At 53.6% G+C, this 22925-nt stretch overlaps 1 protein-coding gene across 1 annotated transcript; it reads left to right on the top strand.

Annotated features, from left to right (window-relative positions):
• Positions 1–12443: 12443 nt before the first annotated feature.
• Positions 12444–17631, top strand: LOC128947367 (cell division cycle protein 20 homolog). The gene is given in 11 exon segments (XM_054291621.1): positions 12444–12636; positions 13183–13328; positions 13939–14035; positions 14962–15090; positions 15446–15642; positions 15954–16030; positions 16371–16624; positions 16730–16854; positions 17026–17143; positions 17452–17576; positions 17578–17631. Coding segments are annotated over 11 exon segments (1515 nt in total).
• Positions 17632–22925: the final 5294 nt, after the last annotated feature.

Genomic DNA, 22925 nt, shown 5'->3' with positions numbered 1-22925 from the left:
GGCTGAGCCTTGCCTGCAGCCTGAGGATCTCCTACAGTGCCACAGGTGATGTTCTGTCCTGCCTTTCTTTGCAGCTGAACCTGTTGGTGAAGGTGATCTGGCTTCCCAAACCACATCCACGACTGAGCCTCTGGGAGATGGTGAGGGTAGGTCAAGGCCTTTCCCCTGGGAGAGCTGCCAGCTCAGAGCCCAAAGCTCGGCCAGGGGGGCATCGCTGCAGGTGCCAGGACAGAGAGCCATGCACATGTGTGCCCTCGCCCTGCGCGATCCCCTCACCGCTCCTGTGGCTCAGTGGTGCCCGTGCAGCTGAGCAGAGATGGCAGAAGCTTCTGTGGCTGATGTGTTACAGATGTGTCTGCAGGGAGGACTTTTCCTGTCCCTGTGATCATTCCTACACAGAAGCCAGGCTCCCGTCGCAGGGGTGAGCAGTGTGTCCCTGCTGACCCCACAGGCTGAGCCCTGCTTTTGTGGCATCCATTCACGGGAAATGGAACCGTGTTGCTCTCAGGTCCTCCAAGGGGAAAGAACAAAGCTACAGGACAGAAGAAACCCCATGAGCCATCTGAACAAATGAGGGAAATGCTGAAGGAAATGCAGCAGGCAGGACAAGGTGGGTTCATTCCCTCAGCCTTCACCTGGGGCTAAGTAGCCGAGGGTTCTGGCTGGACATCTGGACACGCCGAGCCTGGCCCAGCAGGAAGGGATCCATGGCAGCCTCACTGCCCCGCTGCTGCTTCCATGCCCTGCAGGGCAGTTTCCCAGCCTGGCCTGGCTGCAGCTTCTCCCCAGCCTCTGCAGGAAAGCATTGGGCATCAGCTGACAGGCAGACCAAACTGCACCACAGGCATGAGATGCCCTGCAATTTCCCATCTCCTGGCAAATCAGAAGGGGCACCTATATGAAGAAGGGAGAGCCCTGCCCTACCCAAAAAGTTGAAAGGGATTTCCTGAATCTTAACCATGTCTTTGAGAGGCATTGCCTCCTGAAGATGCCACCTCTCCAATGGGGAACAGTCCAATATGATCCAGCTCTCTCTTTTCTCCAGAAGCAGATGGAGAGGCTGTGCAGAAGGAAGCATTTCCTGGAAGAACCAGTGGTTCATGGACAGCCTCTTCTGCAGGAAGGGAGGCGATGCCAGGCACAGCCACAGGAGGTAATTGCTGTGCCCCTGGGCCTGAGCCCTGCTGAGGCTTGAGCCGCCCTCTCTGCTGCTTGGCACTGTGGGCACAGCCCGGACAAGACGGGCACAGCCCAGAGGAATTGTCCCGAGCAGGCTCAGGGCACTCGGGTACTGAGCTGTCCTGCTGGGCTCCCTCTGTGGGAGACACGTCCCGAAACCTGGGAGCGGCTGCACGGGGTGCCTATGGTGGGGAAAGGGCAGAGGGGGAGATCAAGGCTCCAGTGTGTCCTGAGAGGGCCTGGCTATGTGCCCGTGTGCTGGGGGATTTGTCCCAGTGGAAAGACGGTTGGAGAGATAGAAGTAGGTAGAAAGGGAGGAAGGGCAGGAGGGGGACAGGGGGATAGCTGTGCCACTGCCTGCTGCAGTTTTCCCCAGGGATTTAGCAAGAGTTGCAGCTGTGGAAGTGAGAGCTCCCAGGGCCCTGGGTTGCTTCAGCCGTCCCACCATGGATGTTGCACAGGGCATGGAAAGAGGGTGCAGAGTGACCAGGAGCCTGCCCAGAGCTCCCGAGGCCCCTGTGCAGTTTGACCTTGTCCATTCACACCTGGCTCCCACGGCCGTACCTGACCCCCTTGCAGTGCCCAATTCCCAAAAGCAGAAGGGGATCCCAGCACACAAAGGAAATAGTTCAGGTCTTTCCTCCATTCTAGATTTGGATCATGCCTTGAAAGATTTGGAAGTCCAGGTGAATGACACTTTGAATGTCATGGCGAATGCCAGAGGCAAGTTCTGAATTTTCCTTTTTACTGGCAAAATAATCAGTGTCCATGTGGAAGGAGCTCACCCATCGGCCATTTTCGTTATAGTCAAATCAGGGCTGAAGAATTCTGTAAACCTTGCCCCGCTCCTTTCTGGAGCACTGAGTGATCCCACAGGATCGCTGTCAGTGGGAGACAGGAGCATTTAGCTGTCCATCCTCCTCCCGTGTGCAATGCCATTGTGTTCTTCCCTGTGCTCTGTGTAGCCACTGAGAAGAGTAGAATGGGCAGGGGCCAGGCCCAGGGCTTTGCCCCAGGGCTGAGCCTTGCCTGCAGCCTGAGGATCTCCTACAGTGCCACAGGTGATGTTCTGTCCTGCCTTTCTTTGCAGCTGAACCTGTTGGTGAAGGTGATCTGGCTTCCCAAACCACATCCACGACTGAGCCTCTGGGAGATGGTGAGGGTAGGTCAAGGCCTTTCCCCTGGGAGAGCTGCCAGCTCAGAGCCCAAAGCTCGGCCAGGGGGGCATCGCTGCAGGTGCCAGGACAGAGCCAATGCACGTGTGTGCCCTTGCCCTGCGCGATCCCCTCACAGCTCCTGTGGCTCAGTGGTGCCCGTGCAGCTGAGCAGAGATGGCAGAAGCTTCTGTGGCTGATGTGTTACAGATGTGTCTGCAGGGAGGACTTTTCCTGTCCCTGTGATCATTCCTACACAGAAGCCAGGCTCCCGTCGCAGGGGTGAGTAGTGTGTCCCTGCTGACCCCACAGGCTGAGCCCTGCTTTTGTGGCATCCATTCACGGGAAATGGAACCGTGTTGCTCTCAGGTCCTCCAAGGGGAAAGAACAAAGCTACAGGACAGAAGAAACCCCATGAGCCATCTGAACAAATGAGGGAAATGCTGAAGGAAATGCAGCAGGCAGGACAAGGTGGGTGCATTCCCTCAGCCTTCACCTGGGGCTAAGTAGCCGAGGGTTCTGGCTGGACATCTGGACACACCGAGAGCCTGCCCCAGCAGCAAGGGATCCATGGCAGCCTCACTGCCCCGCTGCTGCTTCTACGCCCTGCAGGGCTGTTTCCAAGCCTGGCCTGGCTGCAGCTTCTCCCCAGCCTCTGCAGGAAAGCATTGGGCATCAGCTGACAGGCAGACCAAACCGCACCACAGGCATGAGATGCCCTGCAATTTCCCATCTCCTGGCAAATCAGAAGGGGCACCTATATGGAGAAGGGAGAGCCCTGCCCTACCCAAAAAGTTGAAAGGGATTTCCTGAATCTTAACCATGTCTTTGAGAGGCATTGCCTCCTGAAGATGCCACCTCTCCAATGGGGAACAGTCCAATATGATCCAGCTCTCTCTTTTCTCCAGAAGCAGATGGAGAAGCTGTGCAGAAGGAAGCATTTCCTGGAAGAACCAGTGGTTCATGGACAGCCTCTTCTGCAGGAAGGGAGGCGATGCCAGGCACAGCCACAGGAGGTAATTGCTGTGCCCATGGGCCTGAGCCCTGCTGAGGCTTGAGCCGCCCTCTCTGCTGCTTGGCACTGCGGGCACAGCCCGGACAAGACGGGCACAGCCCAGAGGAATTGTCCCGAGCAGGCTCAGGGCACTCGGGTACTGAGCTGTCCTGCTGGGCTCCCTCTGTGGGAGACACGTCCCGAAACCTGGGAGCGGCTGCACGGGGTGCCCATGGTGGGGAAAGGGCAGAGGGGAAGATCAAGGCTCCAGTGTGTCCTGAGAGGGCCTGGCTATGTGCCCGTGTGCTGGGGGATTTGTCCCAGTGGAAAGACGGTTGGAGAGATAGAAGTAGGTAGAAAGGGAGGAAGGGCAGGAGGGGGACAGGGGGATAGCTGTGCCACTGCCTGCTGCAGTTTTCCCCAGGGATTTAGCAAGAGTTGCAGCTGTGGAAGTGAGAGCTCCCAGGGCCCTGGGTTGCTTCAGCCGTCCCACCATGGATGTTGCACAGGGCATGGAAAGAGGGTGCAGAGTGACCAGGAGCCTGCCCAGAGCTCCCCAGGCCCCTGTGCAGTTTGGCCTTGTCCATTCACACCTGGCTCCCACGGCCGTACCTGACCCCCTTGCAGTGCCCAATTCCCAAAAGCAGAAGGGGATCCCAGCACACAAAGGAAATAGTTCAGGTCTTTCCTCCATTCTAGATTTGGATCATGCCTTGAAAGATTTGGAAGTCCAGGTGAATGACACTTTGAATGTCATGGCGAATGCCAGAGGCAAGTTCTGAATTTTCCTTTTTACTGGCAAAATAATCAGTGTCCATGTGGAAGGAGCTCACCCATCGGCCATTTTCGTTATAGTCAAATCAGGGCTGAAGAATTCTGTAAACCTTGCCCCGCTCCTTTCTGGAGCACTGAGTGATCCCACAGGATCGCTGTCAGTGGGAGACAGGAGCATTTAGCTGTCCATCCTCCTCCCGTGTGCAATGCCATTGTGTCCTTCCCTGTGCTCTGTGTAGCCACTGAGAAGAGTAGAATGGGCAGGGGCCAGGCCCAGGGCTTTGCCCCAGGGCTGAGCCTTGCCTGCAGCCTGAGGATCTCCTACAGTGCCACAGGTGATGTTCTGTCCTGCCTTTCTTTGCAGCTGAACCTGTTGGTGAAGGTGATCTGGCTTCCCAAACCACATCCACGACTGAGCCTCTGGGAGATGGTGAGGGTAGGTCAAGGCCTTTCCCCTGGGAGAGCTGCCAGCTCAGAGCCCAAAGCTCGGCCAGGGGGGCATCGCTGCAGGTGCCAGGACAGAGCCATGCACGTGTGTGCCCTTGCCCTGCGCGATCCCCTCACAGCTCCTGTGGCTCAGTGGTGCCCGTGCAGCTGAGCAGAGATGGCAGAAGCTTCTGTGGCTGATGTGTTACAGATGTGTCTGCAGGGAGGACTTTTCCTGTTCCTGTGATCATTCCTACACAGAAGCCAGGCTCCCGTCGCAGGGGTGAGTAGTGTGTCCCTGCTGACCCCACAGGCTGAGCCCTGCTTTTGTGGCATCCATTCACGGGAAATGGAACCGTGTTGCTCTCAGGTCCTCCAAGGGGAAAGAACAAAGCTACAGGACAGAAGAAACCCCATGAGCCATCTGAACAAATGAGGGAAATGCTGAAGGAAATGCAGCAGGCAGGACAAGGTGGGTGCATTCCCTCAGCCTTCACCTGGGGCTAAGTAGCCGAGGGTTCTGGCTGGACATCTGGACACGCCGAGCCTGGCCCAGCAGGAAGGGATCCATGGCAGCCTCACTGCCCCGCTGCTGCTTCCATGCCCTGCAGGGCAGTTTCCCAGCCTGGCCTGGCTGCAGCTTCTCCCCAGCCTCTGCAGGAAAGCATTGGGCATCAGCTGACAGGCAGACCAAACCGCACCACAGGCATGAGATGCCCTGCAATTTCCCATCTCCTGGCAAATCAGAAGGGGCACCTATATGAAGAAGGGAGAGCCCTGCCCTACCCAAAAAGTTGAAAGGGATTTCCTGAATCTTAACCATGTCTTTGAGAGGCATTGCCTCCTGAAGATGCCACCTCTCCAATGGGGAACAGTCCAATATGATCCAGCTCTCTCTTTTCTCCAGAAGCAGATGGAGAGGCTGTGCAGAAGGAAGCATTTCCTGGAAGAACCAGTGGTTCATGGACAGCCTCTTCTGCAGGAAGGGAGGCGATGCCAGGCACAGCCACAGGAGGTAATTGCTGTGACCCTGGGCCTGAGCCCTGCTGAGGCTTGAGCCGCCCTCTCTGCTGCTTGGCACTGTGGGCATAGCCCGGACAAGACGGGCACAGCCCAGAGGAATTGTCCCGAGCAGGCTCATGGCACTCGGGTACTGAGCTGTCCTGCTGGGCTCCCTCTGTGGGAGACACGTCCCGAAACCTGGGAGCGGCTGCACGGGGTGCCCATGGTGGGGAAAGGGCAGAGGGGAAGATCAAGGCTCCAGTGTGTCCTGAGAGGGCCTGGTCATGTGCCTGTGTGCTGGGGGATTTGTCCCAGTGGAAAGACGGTTGGAGAGATAGAAGTAGGTAGAAAGGGAGGGAGAAAGGGCAGGAGGGGGACAGGGGGATAGCTGTGCCACTGCCTGCTGCAGTTTTCCCCAGGGATTTAGCAAGAGTTGCAGCTGTGGAAGTGAGAGCTCCCAGGGCCCTGGGTTGCTTCAGCCGTCCCACCATGGATGTTGCACAGGGCATGGAAAGAGGGTGCAGAGTGACCAGGAGCCTGCCCAGAGCTCCCGAGGCCCTTGTGCAGTTTGGCTATGTCCATTCACACCTGGCTCCCACGGCCGTACCCGACCTCCTTGCAGTGCCCAATTCCCAAAAGCAGAAGGGGATCCCAACACACCCTGAAAAATGTTCTCATCTGTGCTCCATTCTAGATGAGGTTGCTCGAAAGGCTTCCCCATTAGATTGGTTGAGAAAAGTGTTGAAGCCTTTGGAGCCTCCTTCAGGTATGTTCTCACTGTCCTACACAGTAATAATTGTTGACAACTTCACAGCAACCAGGTTACACAAACTACTGTGGCTGTTGTGTTACAGATGTGTCTGCAGGGAGGACTTTTCCTGCTCCTTTGCTGATTCCTACAGAGAAGCCAGGCTCCCATCGCAGGGGTGAGTAGTGTTGTCCCTGCTGACCCCACAGGCTGAGCCCCGCTTCTGTGGCATCCATTCCTAGGAAATGGAACTACTTTCCGTTAAGGTCCTCTGAGAGGGAAGAACAAAGCCCCAGGACACAAGAAACCACATGAGCCAAACAACATCTTGAAACGAATAGTGACAGAACTGCTGAAAGGGAATGGTGAGAGCATTTCCCTCAGCCTTGTCCTGGGGCTCAGCAGCCGAGGGCTCTGGCTGCACATCCGGACACGCCGTGCCCGGAACAGCGGGAAGGGATCCATGGCAGCCTCGCTGCCCCGCTGCTGCTTCCATGCTCTGCAGGGCTGTTTCCCAGCCTGGCCTGGCTGCAGCTTCTCCCCAGCCTCTGCAGGAAGGCATTGGGCATCAGCTGCCGCGCAGCCCAAACTCAGCAGGGATCCCCTGCATTTTCCCGGTCCCCAGTAACATCCTGAGGTGTGGCTGCTTGGAGGAGGGAGGGCCATAGCCAGCCCCAAAGGCCTGGGGGGATCAGGATTTTCCTGATCATTACCCATGTCTTGGAAGGGTATTGCCTCCTGAAGAGGCCACCTCCTTGATATGCAATGATTCCATCTGATACAGCTGTGCCTCTTCCTTTCTCAAGGGATGGACAGAGGGGCTCTATGGATGGTGGCATTTCCTGCAGGAAGGGAGGCGATGCCAGGCACATCCACAGGAGGTAATTGCTGTGCCTCTGGGCCTGAGCCCTGCTGAGGCTTGAGCCGCCCTCTCTGCTGCTTGGAACTGCGGGCACAGCCCGGACAAGACGGGCACAGCCCAGAGAAATTATCCCCAGCAGGCTCATGGCCCTCGGGTACTGAGCTGTCCTGCTGGGCTCCCTCTGTGGGAGACACGTCCCGAAACCTGGGAACGGCTGCACGGGGTGCCCATGGTGGGGAAAGGGCCGAGGGGGAGGGCAAGGCTCCAGTGTGTCCTGAGAGGGCCTGGCTGTGTGCCCGTGGGCTGTGGGAGCTGTTCCATGGGCAGGTGGGCAAGCAGGAGGGAGGTACGGAGGTTGGGAGTGACAGCAGTGGCACTGCAGCTTTGCCCAAGCATTTAGTGAGGGTTTCCTGCATGGGAGGGAGAGAGCCCCAGGGCCCTGGGCTGCTCCAGCTGCCCCTCCAGGCATGTTGCACAGGACCTGCAAAGAGCGTGGAGAGTGACCAGGAGCCACAGCACAGGCTCCCACAGCCTTACTCCACCCCTTTGCAGTGCCCAATACCCCAAGGGAGAAGGGGATCCCAGCACACCATGGAAATGGTTCTGTAGGATCTGTGCTCCCTTCTCGACTGGGATCATGACTTGGATTAGTTGGAAATGCTGGTGAATGGTACTTTGAAGACCTTGCCAGATGTTGGAAGCATGTTCTGAATGTACCTTTCCTGACAGAATAATCCGTGGCTGTGTGGCAAGAGTTTACTCATGAGACAGTTCCCTTAAATTTCACTGAAGGTTGATCAGTTCTGGAAACCTTGCCCTGCTCCCTTCTGGAGCCCTGAGGGATCCCACAGGATCGATGTCAGTGGGAGGAAGGGACAATTTGCTGTCCATCCTCCTCCCATGTACAATGCCACTGTGGCCTTCTGTGTGCTCTGTGCAGCCACACAGAAGAGCAGAGAGGGAAGGGGCTGGGCCCAGGGCTGTGCCCCGGGGCTGAGCCTTTCTCAGCTCATTTGCTGCCCCCAGGGAGCCTGAGATGCTCCTGCTGCCTCTGCCAAGCCCTGGCCCTGCCTGGGGCTGGGTTTGGAGGTGCTGGCAGCTCCAGGGAGTCCTTTCTGCCCCCAGCTGCCCCACAAGGGGCTCCTTCAATCCCAGTGTGGGGCCACTGCAGGCACAAGGTCTCCCTGGCCCTGCTCCTGAGTGGAAGGCAGAGCCAAGGGAGTGCCTTGGAGGGCACCAATCACCTAGGTGCCCTCACTGCCACTCGGGCCTGAAGGAGAATCTTCAGCAGTGCCATTGGAGCTGTTCTGTCCTGCCTTTCTTTGCAGCTGAGCCGGTTGCTAAAGGTGAACTGGCTTCCCAGCCCACGTTCAGGATTGAGCCTCTGGGAGATGGTGAAGGTACGTCAAGGCCTTTCCCCTGGGAGAGCTGACAGCTCAGAGCCCAAAGCTCAGCCAGGGGGGCATCTCTGCAGGCGCCAGGACAGAGCCATGCACGTGTGTGCCCTCGCCCGGCACGATCCACTCACAACTTCAGCTCAGCACTGGCAGATGTTTTGAGGAAGGTGGGCCCTGGCCCAGCGGAAAAAGCCTAGATGATTTGTTGATTTGACCTGATTTTGCATAAGCATGATGTTCTGAACATGCCATCAAAGTAATGGAGAATAGTTCCATCTGTTAAGGTGTACTTTTTGTTTCTCAAGTGATAGGCCAAAAGGCAGGACAGAAGGAGGTGTTTCCCCAAAGAAGCCGAGGCCAATTGGCATCCCCTGCTGCAGGAAGGAAGGCCAAGCCAAACACAGGCATGGGCACGGGCACAGGCTCAGAAGGTAATTGCTGTGCCAGGCTCAGCAGGGCTCAGCCCTTGGCAGGGCTGGGTGGCTGCAGCTCTTCCCCCAGGGCCTGCCCTTGCACAGCCCAGCAGCAGCCAAAGCTGGAGGTGCCGTTGGAGTTCGTTCACAGCCCCAGGGAAAGGGGACTCGTGCACCAACGTCCCTCCTGCTGCAGCTGCTCTGGAGCTGGCCCTGAGTGCCCAGAGGCCCAAGGCACAAGAGCAGCCCTGAGCGGGAGCCCTGCCGAGAGCCCAGGGCCAGAGCCAGCCTTGGCTCCCGACTGGGCAGGGGCTGCACTGGGTCCTGACAGGGCCTGACTCTGTGCCCTGGGGCTGGGGGAGCTGTCACGGGGCAGGGAGGGCCAGGGCTGGCAGGGGCTGCTCAGGGATGGGTTTGGCCCGTGTCCCTCCAAGCAGCGACTGCCTAAGAAGCTGCACAGCCCCCGGGCTCTCCTCCCGGCCTGCTGGGGTTTGTTGAGTGGTACAGCCTGTGCCAAGGGGCACCAAGGTGCCTGCAGGCTCCAGCTCTGGGGGAAACCGAGAACGTCCTGCCCGCATCCACCGTGCTGCCAGCTCAGCAGTGCAGCACAGCACGGGCTGACCCTCCCCATTGCTTCCACAGGTGCAGCAGCTGGAACCACAGCACATGTTCCTGATGCCCAGAAGGGCCTTGGAAGGGGTTTCTGTAAGGGAACGGGCTTCTGGCTAGGGTTACTGGCAGGCCTGCTTCTCTTGGAGCTGATATTCATCTTATGCTGTGTCCGAATTTGGACTTGCTGGAAGAGAAAAGGGTGAGTGTTTAGTTCACCTTTCCCTCAAACAGCTTCTTTTGAAATTGTATTTCAGACAGTAAACATTGCCAGTGAGGCTGCAGTGTAGGTGTGGCCCGTCCATGATTGTCCAAAGAATTCTGCTGAGGGTTCTGCTGCTGCCCAGAGCTTGCATTGGCCTCCTAATTGCTGGGCCTTGTCCTGGGGGGCCCGCTGGGGCTGCAGCCAGTGCTGGCTCCCACTGAGGCTGCCTGGCCAAGAGCAGCCCCAGGGGCACAGGGCAGAGGCAAAGCACGGTGGGGAGGAGCAAGAACAGGGACAAAATTGGCCTTGAAAGGCAGAGGCGCTCTTGGGCCCACTCCTGGCCAGGGAGCCTGGCCAGAGCCGTGCCCTGCTGGCCGGGGCCTTGAGGGACAGCTGTGCAGCTGGGCCAAGCTGTGCCAGCAGCTCCAGCTGTGCTGGGGAGCCTTGCCAGCTCTGGGCCCTGCTGTGCAAGAGGCTCCCTTTGTGCCACTGGCAGCTGGGGCCTCAGCACCTCCTCTTTCCACAGTTCCACCTCTGGACAGGAGTTGTAAGATGGTGGCTGCACCTCACACCCAAAGAGCAAGAGCAGCCCATCCAGCAGTTAGAAGAGCCTGGGTAGCCCTGTCAAGAGTCCTGAGAAGAAGACTCCAGAACAGCCATCGACAAGGAAATCTCCTATTCTCCTGGAGATCCCACTGCCACCTCCTCGTCCCATGTATATCCCCAAGCTACTTCCATCTCTTTTTTGATCCTCCTCTGTCCCGTCCCGACTTCTTCTATAGACCCCAGGAGCAGCCCAGCACCCTCCAGCCCCTCCTGAGACCAACATGTCCCTTCCTGTGCCCCTGAACCCCCTGGTTCTGCCCTCTAAACAACACTGAAGTTATCCCCGCTCTCTGCCAGTCTGGGTGATGGCCCTTTCTTTAGTTGCACTACAGGGAAGGTGCCGTCACCCCAGTGTCTGGGTGGCAGCAGCAGCAAAGCCCAGCAGGCAGCAGCACTGGCTGAGCTCCATGGCCAGGAGCAGCCGTGGATGCCCACGGTGTGGGCAGGCAGGAGCCAGGCAGGGGCTTCTGTGACCAGCGGCGGGGTCCCCAGGGCTGGGGGAGCCCAGGGGGCAGGCAGCAGCATGGGGCTCCTGAGAAAAAGCAACCCCAGTTGCTTAGTTTTTCACTTTTCGATATTAGAAATTTGTAGAAATATTTCAAAATATTTTTTCTGTAGACAGACATCCCCAAATATTTCTTCCCAATTCCTATAGTAGTTAAAGATTTTTCTAAGTAGTTTTAGAATCCAAAAAAATGACCTCATTTTGTCTTCACTTTTCATTTTTAAAAATATTTAGAAATATCTTTTGTATAGAGAAATCCCCATATGTTTCATTCCTTTTTCCACAAGACATCTGTATTTTTGAAACTGGTTTTAGAGGTCTGGAAAATATTTTCCCCTTATACAATAAAAAAATAAAATTGCATTTCAGTGGTAATCTTTATTTTAGGAAGAAGTAAGACCCCTTCAGCCCGCCAGCCTGCTGCAGAGGCTCTTTTCCCACAGGATCTTTTTATCTGGTCACAACCAACATACATAAAACCATTTCCCAGATATTTCCTGGGATTTTGGACAAGCTAACGTCTTAGTCTTCTCAGACAAACTTTGAGCACAGTGGGAATGTCTTCAAGTTACCATCTTTGTTTGCTTCTGGTGGAACTCCCTCAGTTCTAGAGCAGGGCCTTCTCTCAGCTTCCTGCTGCACCCGGACTCTCCTCCCAGCCTGCTGGGCTTTGTTGGGTGGCACAGCCTGTGCCAAGGGGCACCAAGGTGCCTGCAGGCTCCAGCTCTGGGGGAAACCGAGAATGTTCTGCCCGCATCCACCGTGCTGCCAGCTCAGCAGTGCAGCACAGCACGGGCTGACCCTCCCCATTGCTCCCACAGGTGCAGCTGGAACCACAGCACATGTTCCTGATGCCCAGAAGGGCCTTGGAAGGGGTTTCTGTCAGGGAACAGGCTGCTGGCTGGGGTTCCTGGCAGGCCTGCTTGTTTTGGAGCTTATCTTCATTTTATGCTCTGTCCGAATTTGGACTTAAGAGAAGACAGTGAGTGTTTAGTTCACCTTTCCCTCAAACAGCTTCTTTTGAAAGTCTACTGTACATAGGAAGCATTCCCAGTGAGGCTGCAGTGTAGGTGTGGCCAGTCCATGACTGTCCAAAGAACTCTGCTGAGGGCTCTGCTGCTGCCCAGAGCTTTCATTGGCCTCCTAATTGCTGGGCCTTGTCCTGGGGGGCCCTCTGGGGCTGCAGCCAGTGCTGGCTCCCACTGAGGCTGCCTGGCCAAGAGCAGCCCCAGGGGCACAGGGCAGAGGCAAAGCACGGTGGGGAGGAGAAAGAGCAGGGACGAGACTGCCCTTGAAAGGCAGGGGACGGGAGAATGTCGCTTATCGGAGGAAGCCCCAAAGGGTGGCTGGAAGGGGTGCCGGCTGATCAAGGACCCCCAAGGAGTGGTGGGAGGGCGTATAGGCTGATGGAGTGTCCCGAGGAGCGGTTGGGGAGTGTAGGGGTGTCCGTTGGTGGGGAGGAGCAGCCGGAGCGCTTGCACGGTCCGGTGATGGGGAGGCCAGCGGGGCCTGTCAGAGTAGGCTCAGCCCGGCCGGTGGGTACGGCTAATGCCACCCGCCCACAGGAGCATGGCGCAGTTCCTGTTCGAGGCGGACCTGCGCGGGCTGCTGAAGCTGGACACGCTGATCCCGAATGCGCCGCCTACGCGATGGCAGCGCAAGGCCAAGGAGAGTGGCCCCGGGCCCAGTCCCATCGGCGTGTCGCCCACGAAGCCGGCCAATTGTTCCCGCAGCTCCAGCAAGACGCCGTCCAAGACACCCGGTGAGCGCCGGCCCCCAGCGACAGAGGTTGAGTGCGGGAGCCTCGCCCAGGATGCTTGTCTGTAGCCATGGGGCTCTGGGCTCCCTGCCACGCTGCCCTACTGGCTGCTGCTCAGGCAGGAGGAGGTGGTCTGTGCTCCTGACAGCCACCCACCTCCTTGCCAGCATTAGGGGCAGAGCTCTTAGCACTGGGGCTGGCGAGCTGCTGTTTGCCCAGCTGAGCCTTGCTGGCACAGCTGTATGCTAGGACGAGTGTGGGCAGGACTGTTAGCTGACAGCTTTACATCTTGTGAGCGTTTTAGTATCTTCCCCTTATCTCTGGACTCTGGAATTGTTGCACTAGACCCAAGGAGTTGCACCACACTGTCCCTAACCAACTTGGTGGCAGGGAGGAAAATATAAGTTAGTTGTGACTGGGTGGCATGAGACCTCAGAGTCCTACTTGTCTGGTGGGTGTGATGTGGAGGAGTGTTGGGTTTGCTCCCGTGAAAGCTCTAATACAGGCTGTTAAATAGCTGTAAGACAATATTTTCATATGTGAATGCAGGTAAATCTGGATCCAAAATTCAAAGCACTCCCACAAAGGCTGGGGGGGATCGCTACATTCCCAAACGCAGCACTATGCAGATGGAGATGGCAAATTTCCTCCTAACCAAAGAGAATGACCCTGATGAGGATTCCCCTACCAAAAAGGTGAGCATGTTGCTAAGTTACAATTACTTCACAACCGCTACTCCTTCCTGCCCCTTTACTCTATCAAGTGGGCACATGGGACTGACAAGTCCCAGCCATCACTACTTGCAGCTCTGGGCTTCAGGAGCCTAGGATGAGATTGAAGCTGTAGAGACTGCCATGCACTCTAAGCCTATGCTGCTTCTAGCAGCAAAATCTACCTTTGACTAATGAGGCTTTAAAATGTAGCAGGCAACAAAAACACAAAGCTGTGAGCCTATGCAAAGTGAAACTGCTGGTGGTAGCTATTCTAGGACAATGTCTCCACAGGGAACACTTCTGGAATGTTTTACACTGTGTTCTGAAATCTGTTTATGAAGCATTTGGTCGCTTTGTGGCTGTGGCTTTTCCCACTGGCAATGACACTGAGTTTGCCATTGTGTGAAAATGTGAGCAGGACGATGTATGTAAGTCTGAGGGAAAACTGCTTTGACCTGCCTCTGTGTGACTGACCCTTGCAGCACAGTCAAACATCTTCAGATTCTAAGAGAAGGGGACTTAGGTGTCTGTTTAAATTGCAGTGTGGGAATTGTTTTAAATGCATTGCACTGAGGGTGATTTGTCTCTGTAGGAGCAACAGAAAGCCTGGGCAGTGAATCTGAATGGTTTTGATGTAGAAGAGGCAAAGATCCTCCACCTCAGTGGAAAACCACAGAATGCTCCAGAAGGTATGATACAGAGTCTGTGTGAGCTGAATCAGCAGGAGAGATCAGGTTAGGGGAACAGCAACACAGAGGCTCTGTGTGTGGTCACAGGAGAAATCAACTGGTTTCTGAGAGCTGTACAGGCTGGAGTCTCCTTTCTTACGGTTCCTGAGGTCGAGGGAGGGCATAACAGTTACAGTGAATTTATTTAGGAGAGTTGCTATGACTGCCAGTTGGTCACCTGTTACAGGGCTTGCAAGGGTCTTCAGGGTGGAGAGAGAAATGAGAATCTGACCTCATGTTCAGAAGGCTTGATTTATTATTTTATGATATATATTACATTATTACTATACTAAAAGAAATAGAAGGAAAGTTCTCAGAAGCTAGCTAAGCTAAGAATAGAAAAAGAATAAATAAACAAATTTCTGTGTCTCAACAGAGAGTGAGACCCAGCTCTGCTCTGAGTGGTCAGTAAATCCAAACATTCACCCAAGACCAATCACGCATCCACCTGCTGCATTCCACAGCAGCAGATAACCATTGTTTACATTTTGTTGCTGAGGCCATAGCTTCTCAGAAGGGAGAAAAATCCTAAAGAAAGGATTTTTATGAAAAGATGTCGGTGACAGTCACCTGTACTGCAGGTTCCAAGCCTTCATGAAGTCTGTAAGAGCATCAAAGTCTCTGCTGTGCATTTTCTAGCTTAAACTGCAACTAAATATAATGGGATTCAAAAACCCAAGTGTTTGTTAAATTTGTTTCCATGAATGAGCAAATTGTAGCTCACCCCTGTTCAGCAGTTCATTCTGCCAGTGATTTTCGTGCACGGCAGGCTTGTAAGTGTTTCTCTTAGGACTTTATTTTCACTCCAAGGGATTCCTAGTTGGGTGAGCAGCACTCAGCTGGGAGGAAACTAACTCAGGTTAACAAACCTGTTCCCCTGCACACAGGCTATCAGAATAACCTGAAAGTGCTCTACAGTCAGAAAATGGCACCTGGATCCAGCAGGAAGAAGAGCAGATATATTCCCTCAAAGCCAGACTGGGTCTTGGATGCACCAGAGATGTTCAACGACTACTGTAAGTAGGCTGCAGGGTTGAGTGCTGGGCATCCAGAACTTTCTGCACTGGATTGCTGTTCCTAGGACAGTGTAACTGGGCTGTCTGTATTATTTTGTGTACCCAGGCTAGCACAGACCACTTCTGGAGTGTCCCTGTGTGGCCTTACAGGGACAGTGGTCTAGGGCACTGTGTAGGTGCCTTGGAGCAGGGTACCTGGCCCCAGCAGCTGGGCATAGTGACACTCAGAAGGCTGCCCCTCACCTGTACGTGTGTGTGTGCACATGTGCACCCGCGCCTGCTGCATCAGCACGGGTGAAGGGCAGGGCTCTCTAGCCAAGCATGGTGTGACCTGCACTGCTCTTTCAAATTGTAGATCTGAATCTCACAGACTGGAGCTCCCAGAACTTCCTTGCAGTGGCTCTGGACAACGCTGTTTATCTGTGGAATTACGGTACTAGGGAGATTATCCCCCTACTGCAGACGGAGCATCCATATCCTTACATTTCCTCTGTGTCATGGATTAAAGATGGAGACTATCTTGCTGTTGGCACAAGTAGTGCTGAGGTTCAAGTGAATGCAGGACTAAAACTAGAGGTGTTTTCTAGGGATTGACAGAACTGTGGGGCCTTGGCTGGCAGAGGAAGGATGCCATGCACCTGACTTGTCTTCCCTGGTGTGGGGTGGAACTGCCCAGTGTGCAAGTCAGGGCTTGGTTTGGGGGTTTTCTGATAAGCAGCGTTACCTTCTGTGCTATAGTCATGAGATAAACATTTTCTCTGTTCCCTTACTGAGTAAGCTGAGAGAGCCTGTGCAGTGAGGTTCCTAGGGCATAGAAACAGGATTGGGTTTCTTCTGAAGAACTTTTTGCTTTGCCTCTCCAGCTATGGGACGTTGAGCAACAGAAATGTCTCCGAACCATGACCAGCCATTGTGGCCGTGTGGGAACCCTCAGCTGGAAAGCTGCATCCTCTCCAGGTAAAGCAGTGGGTCAAGGGCAGTTTCCAGTTGTTGCAAACTCCTATCCCTCAATCTACGTGTGGCATGGGTTAGGGATGGCAGAGAGAAGTTTGTCCTGGCTTGGGATTCTTATTTAGCCTTATCTGTTGGGGCTGTGAGGAGAAGACCTCTTTCCTGTATTGCAATTTGTGCTGAAGTTGTGAAGAGCTTGTGTGGGTGTTTCACTCACACCAACAGACCTGTGTTGCTGGTAACACTGGTTGAAACCCAGTGGCAGGTATAGCAGTCTTGCAACAACAAAAATGGATTTGGGTGAAAATGTGCAGCCTGACTCTGTAAGCCTTCTCTTCTCTCTGCAGTGGTGCACAGACTGGGCAGATCCATCACCACGATGTCCGAGTGGCTGAGCATCACGTGGCCACCCTTGCTGGCCACACAGAGGAGGTGTGCGGACTCAAATGGTCTCTGGATGGCCACTACCTGGCCAGTGGTGGCAGTGACAGTCTGGCGAACGTCTGGCCATGCACCCAAGGTGGGGGTGGAGACTTTGCTCCTGTACAGACCTTCACTCAGCACCAGGGTGCTGTCAAGGTGAGCACAGAGCTGCCACGGGCGGATATGTGTGTGCAAGGCAGGCATGCAGCACTGGCTGGGTGCAGGTTGCCTCTTGTATGTTTTAAAATGAACTCTCCTTGCTCAGGACTGGCGTGGTGCCCATGCCAGATGAATGTTCTAGCCACTGGAGGTGGCACTAGAGACAGACATATCTGCATCTGGAACGTGTGTTCTGGCGCCTGCCTCAGTGCTGTTGATACCCGTTCCCAGGTGAGATATGAACATCAGCTTGGAGACAAACACCTTCTGGCAGCACACCTACACAGAGCTGCTGGCTCCTCAGGCCCAAAGGCACAGGGAAGGAGGGGGACCATGCTCACCTCCGAGTGGTGAGCATCAGCACAAGCACCTCGTCTCACCTGTGTTACTGCCTCTTTGCAGGTCTCTTCTATCCTATGGTCAACAAACTACAAGGAGCTCATTTCAGCCCACGGCTTTGCACAGAATGAGCTGATTATATGGAACTATCCAACAATGACCAAGGTTGCAGAGCTGCAAAGTAGGTGGTCAGGGCCTGGGTGTGGGGGGGCTGTTAGAGGCTGAAGACAGCTGCACTCCTTGGTTGGAGCCTGCAGCATCACTGATACAGGACAGTATCCGGGGCCATGCTGCTAGGAGTAAAGCATGCCCACGGGGCTGTGGAAGAGATACCACTGATCCAAGTGTGTGCTTGGGATCTGAAATCACGCTGCCACAGCCACTGGGGGGACAGCTATGCAAGCTGGCAGGGCTCATGGGAGCATACAGGAGTAAATGTGCATGTGCTGATCAGCTCAGCCCGGATTGCACATTCCTTCTCCTCCTCAGGTCATACTGATAGAATCTTGAACCTGACCATGAGTCCTGATGGTACAACAGTGGCCTCAGCAGCTGCTAATGAAACAGTGCAGGTCTGGAGCTGTTTTGAGATGGATCCCATAAAGAAGAAGGAGAAAAGAGAAGGCAAACAGTGCCAAAAGTGGGATTCTTCACCAGAGCATCCGCTGAGAGCACGAGATTGTTGTGGGGAGGGGGATATTTGGTTTTACACACTGTACAGTATTTTAAATGTCAATGAACTGCTTAACTTGACTTTTTCTTAATGGAGTCTTATGGAAAAAGAGCCGTGGCTCCTAAACCCAAGTCCTCCCTGAGGCTAGGGATCTGGGCAAGGAGTGGAGACCTAGGTCTTAAGGGCCAGTTTAGAGGCCCCTGAGCTTAGCACAGCCTAGCAGAAGGATGCTGTGCAAGGGCTGTACTTCTGTTTCTGTCCCAGATAAGACAGATATGTCACCTGCCCCATCTGGATGCTGACTACAAGCATAGCAGCTCCACCACAGGCTCAACTGAAAGCACAGCATGGCTGTGGCCTCAGTTTGTGTTGTCCTGGCCTGTCTCACAAGCCCAGAGACACCTTATCATGGCTCTGCAGGCAGATCTCAGTTTGTCTTGTTAGCTACAGGCAGCCATCACTGCCTGCCTATGGTGCTGGAGTAGAATAGCTGTTGGAAAACAAAGAAGGGAGAGAAATATAGAGCAACAGCTGTAATCACCCCAAAGGCTGGAAAGGGGCTGGCTCTGGCATGAAGCCTGATGCAAAACAAAAGGTTAGCTTACACTGCCACAGCCAGCCTGGATGTCATGCAAGAGCCACGCAAAGCACCACCAACCCTGTGCTCAGCCTTCAGTCACGTATTCTTCCAACAACTCTGATCTCCCTTCCCCTCCTGCTGACAGGAGGCCCTAGTGCCTCACTGAGGCTTCATGCAGGGGAGCCAGCACCAGGGCTCAGCTGACATTTATTGGGGCTTGACTCCCCTACACTTGTAAAAATGCCTTTTTTCCAGGCTGAACTGTGCTGGAGCAAGTTGCAGAAAATATATTTGAGCCCTTACCCGACCAACAACCAGCTCAGCCATGCTGCTTTGCACGGTGGAGCCGCAGTGTCTGAGGTTGCGGGGCTGCACCAGACCCATCAAGCCTGTCCTTCAGCTGCACCAGCATTGCCAGGGGCTGCTGGGGACACTGCACAGCTGATAAGCACCTTGGCCTGTACAAAGCAGCTCCACCAAGCCTGTGCCTCCCATCAGCCCTCAGTGATTAGCTGAGGGTGGATTATTAACTGTTTTCACCTTTCCCTCAGCACAGTGTCACACTGTGCCTAGCACCAGCTCGGCCTCCTGAGCCTTACAGCAGCTGGAACCTTCCAAGGTTCCGACTTGTGCTCTGCCAAGGCCAGTGAGTGTGTAACCACACCCACCACAGCACCCCCACACACACACATAAAGCTGATATGGGGGGCACAGTCTCAAAAACAGCCACTGAGCCAGCACCTTCCCAGCAGTGCTGCTGGTGCATCCCCATTTGGCCACTTGGGAAAGATCAGGAGGTCCAAGGATGGAGCTCTCCCTCAGACACAAATCCTAGGGCCACAGCTGTCTCTAAAGGGGAGGCAGGCAGGAACCCAGATGCAAGGCTGGGCTCCTCCACAGAGCTGTGCTGTTGTTGTAGGAGCCCTGCCCCACACCCCTGCACTTGGTGCTGGGAGTTAGCACAGACTTGCTTTGTGGGGCCACAGCTGATTAGGCCTTCCCTGGTCCGTGACCTGGAAGGAAAGCTTTATATGCCAAAAAGTTCCTGTCATTTTTGCAGTCCCATGTAAGAGCAGCTCAGCTTTCTCACAGACTCTTTCTTTCTCCTTAGCACATGCCCCACACCCCGATGCTGTGCATTACATAGCCCTTAGAAGACCTCTGAGCATTACTACAGAATAATGATACTGCAGGGTCTTTGACCCCATGCTGGTCTCTTACAGTCCTGGAGTGAGGAGGAGCAGAGGAAGGAAGTGGGCACTGATCCAGCAGGCCCAGTAAACACAGCCCTGTAAGGTGTGAATTCAGTTCACAGCATGACAGCATATTAATTACAAAGTACCATGGCCAGCCCATAGAAGAGCACAGCTAACAGTGTTATGAATCAGAAGCCTGACTAGGCCAATATTCAAGCAGCAATCAATTTATTATTTATTATGGCAAAGTATGAGCAATACAGCGCTGGGTACAGTGGGGGAAGTTTTCCCTCCAACTGCACACTGATAATTGAGGATTACAGGTATTTATAGGGGTACTCATCAGTTTTTTTCAGCAGTTTCTATTTCCAATCTTTTACTCATCAGCAATTTTTGTTCGAAATTTTTACATCACAATTCTATACACTACTGTGATTTTAATTTCTCAGGATGTATCTCAAAGGAGTATCCCCAGATGGTGACGGTCCCATTTCCAAAAGAAGAAAGATGAATCACATCTGGTGGGGTCCAGCTCCCCAGATGTGTGTCCACCTTTTAATTGCAGAGAATCCAAATCTCATAACAGTGATGTCCAGCTTCCCTTTGGTCAAAACCATAAACCCTTGAGGTGATGTTCATCTTTTTTTCTCAAACTGTTTTTCTCTGCTTCAATAAGGTGTGAGATAGGCATATTTCCCTTATATATATTCCAAAGCTACAGTTTCAATAATACAAGTAATATTCTAAAATTATACTTCAAAAGGTTATTATTGCAGAACTCTTTATGGATTAAATGCAAGCAAAAAGCAACATCTATAACACTTTAATTCAAATGCTCCTAAATCAACTAGGGTTGATTTGCAAACAAAAGATAGGTTCAAAAGCCTTTTTCCATGCTTTATTTTCCTCAGTTATTATTAGAATTAACAGCTCTCCCATTGTTGGGGTCCACGCATTTTGCATTCACAAATACACACATCGCCTGTTTGTGCCTGACACGAAACACAGCTTTGCATCTCACAGCCAAGAAAATGCACTCCTTGCTCTTCTGACACAGCTCTCTCTGTTCATGATGTGGGACAGCGAGAGCTGATGATGTGCAGGAGCTGATGCAAGGGACAGGGATGAGGATGCAGCAGGCACAGTGCCAAGCTGACAGAGGGATGATCTCTGGCAGTGGCACTGAAGGAGAAGAGTTTGCAGGCAGCACAGAAAATGGCTCTTTGTTTCACCTCTTCTTTCAGTGCTGCTAAGAATGTAGCCTGGAGCAAGCTGGGAACACCAGAGCCTGGAGCCCTTTCCAGGCAGGGCTGCATCAGACACAAACCAGCAGGGGACTGAGGAGCCCCTGGGGTAGCAGTGAGCAGCCTCGGGCTCTGCTCACTGCTGCTGGCATTTTCTATTGACCCATCTCCAAGGACTTCTGTTGTGCTCTGTATTTCTAAGGGTTTCCCCCCTTGGTTTTTTTTTGTTGTCTCCTGCACCTTTTTTTCTCCAAATTTTCCTACCCTGTCAGCAGCAGCTCCTGTCCAGAACTGGCTCTAAAATATCAGCAAAGTAGCTAGGAACAACAATGGGTGGAATCCTGCGGCTCAGGAATTCGTATGCCAGAGCCCTGCCTCTGCGTTATGCTTTGTCAGGACCTCCTTCTCTGTGCAAAACAAGGGACTAGTGGAGTCTTTTGCCAAAGAGCTCCTGAGAAGCAAATGTTGTGCTCGGTTTCTCAGGAGTGTATCCGTTAAGTTCATTGCCGGCAAACAGTAAGTAAGGCCAGGGTAGCAGAGCAGCTGGGAGCTGGTCACTCCCTGCAAAGGGCTGGTGCAGGATGTGGGAACACCACGTTCCAGGATGGGCGAGCAGGGTCAATGTGCTCAAGGTGCTGCCAATGAGGTTTGGGTTCACTTAGAGAGTAGTCAGGAGCAGTGAGCACTGGAAGATCCAGCTGCAGTCCCCATCCACGTCCCTTTCAGTGCTGGCTTTAGGGTGTCTGCAGCCTGGATCCAGAGCTCCCTGGGGTGCTCCTGAGGCTGCCTTTGCACTCAGGGTGAGGATGCCCAGGAGCCCCTGAGGCCGGCAGTGGGGACCAGGGCTGGGGCTTGTGGCCTGGCAGGTGTGGCTCTGGGGGCTGTGACATGCCAGGCCATGGGTCACTGTCACTGCCCTCCGCAGCCCTGGCTAGCTCTGTGATGCTCCAGGAACAATGGCAAGAGGGGGGAACTGGCTAGGATAGGGTTTTGCCTGAGCCAGAACCTCTAGGCCAAATGCCGAGCAGTAGAAACCCCTGGAGGACCGAGTGAAGGAAGCAAAGGAAGCAAAGGAGGCTCTTCTGCGTTGTAAAGGGCAGCAATTTCATCAGGAGAAATAGGGGGAAGGTTCACAGCTGAGAATTCCCAAAGGAACAGATGTTGCAACAACCCCCAACATCCCTGTGACCGGATTTTTAAAATCTTTCAAAACAGGGGGTGGACACCATATAGTAACCAATAAGCGACTCTTGGGGTGCGGTTTTGAGGGCTACAACAAATCAGAACAAGGGGAGGAGAGAGCGTTGGGATAGGGATTGGATCTTAGGGTGAGGGACAGGGAACTTTCTGGAGCAAAGGGTAGGGTTTGGGCTGATGGATGGGGCAAAGGGGCGGGGTTGTCTTGACAGACAGGGAAAAATCTGGTGAGGAGGGAGGGGATTCCTTGAGGGACACTTGGTTAAGAGAGCATAACATAGAGGAGAAGCTAACTGTAATAACTCGGGGAGCACTTGAACATACCACTATATAACAGAACATTTGGCTCAATAAACTAACTCACTGCAACACAGAAATTCAGGCTTTCGGCAGCTGTGAGGTGGCACTATTAGAACCCGCAGCAGCTGGTGAAAGCCATCTCTCTCCTTCAGGTTCTTGCTATGCGGGAAGGTGCTGCGAGTTGTGGTGGCTGCACTCCCCCTTTGCTAGGAGGATGATCTGTACCAGGGCAGAGCAGAAAGCTGCCATGGTGAGCAGAACATGCTCAGAGCATTGCAGTTCAGAGAATGGCACTGCCCCTGAAGGGCAAAAAGCTTGAAAGCATAGAATTCTGTGCAGAACTGTTGCACAGATTTTCTCTTCTAGAACATGCCCATTTTTGTATACTGTAGATGAATACTCTGGGTTTTATAGAATACATGGGGTTTTTTCTTAAGTTTTTTGGGAGAACTCTCAAGTTTATTTCTGTTTGTATTTTACATCCCGCCTGCATACAGTTTTTTTTTTATTATGATTATTTTTCTTCAGTAAATACTTAGGGAAAAATACCTAAGCATTTTTTAATCCTTTGGGGTATTGTGATTAATATTCTTAGAAAGAAAACCTTGTTGAACAAGTGTGAAAACACAGAGAGAGGGAAAACAGTATAAAAGTCTTTTAGAACAGGGCATGTAATAAGGACTGCAGAACTGAGTAATTCCTCCAAGTGCAGAATTAGCAAGATATATCCCCAAGAGTAACTGCCAAGATACTTCCTTAAACCAAGGGAAATG

This window comes from Melozone crissalis, unplaced genomic scaffold (assembly GCF_028551555.1).
Source record: "Melozone crissalis strain CALT ecotype California unplaced genomic scaffold, PUWL_Pcris_2 ptg000097l_1, whole genome shotgun sequence".
In the NCBI taxonomy this organism is placed as follows: domain Eukaryota; kingdom Metazoa; phylum Chordata; class Aves; order Passeriformes; family Passerellidae; genus Melozone; species Melozone crissalis.
The sequence above is the reverse complement of the archived record's forward strand: the minus strand, read 5'-3'. Positions and strand labels throughout refer to the sequence as shown.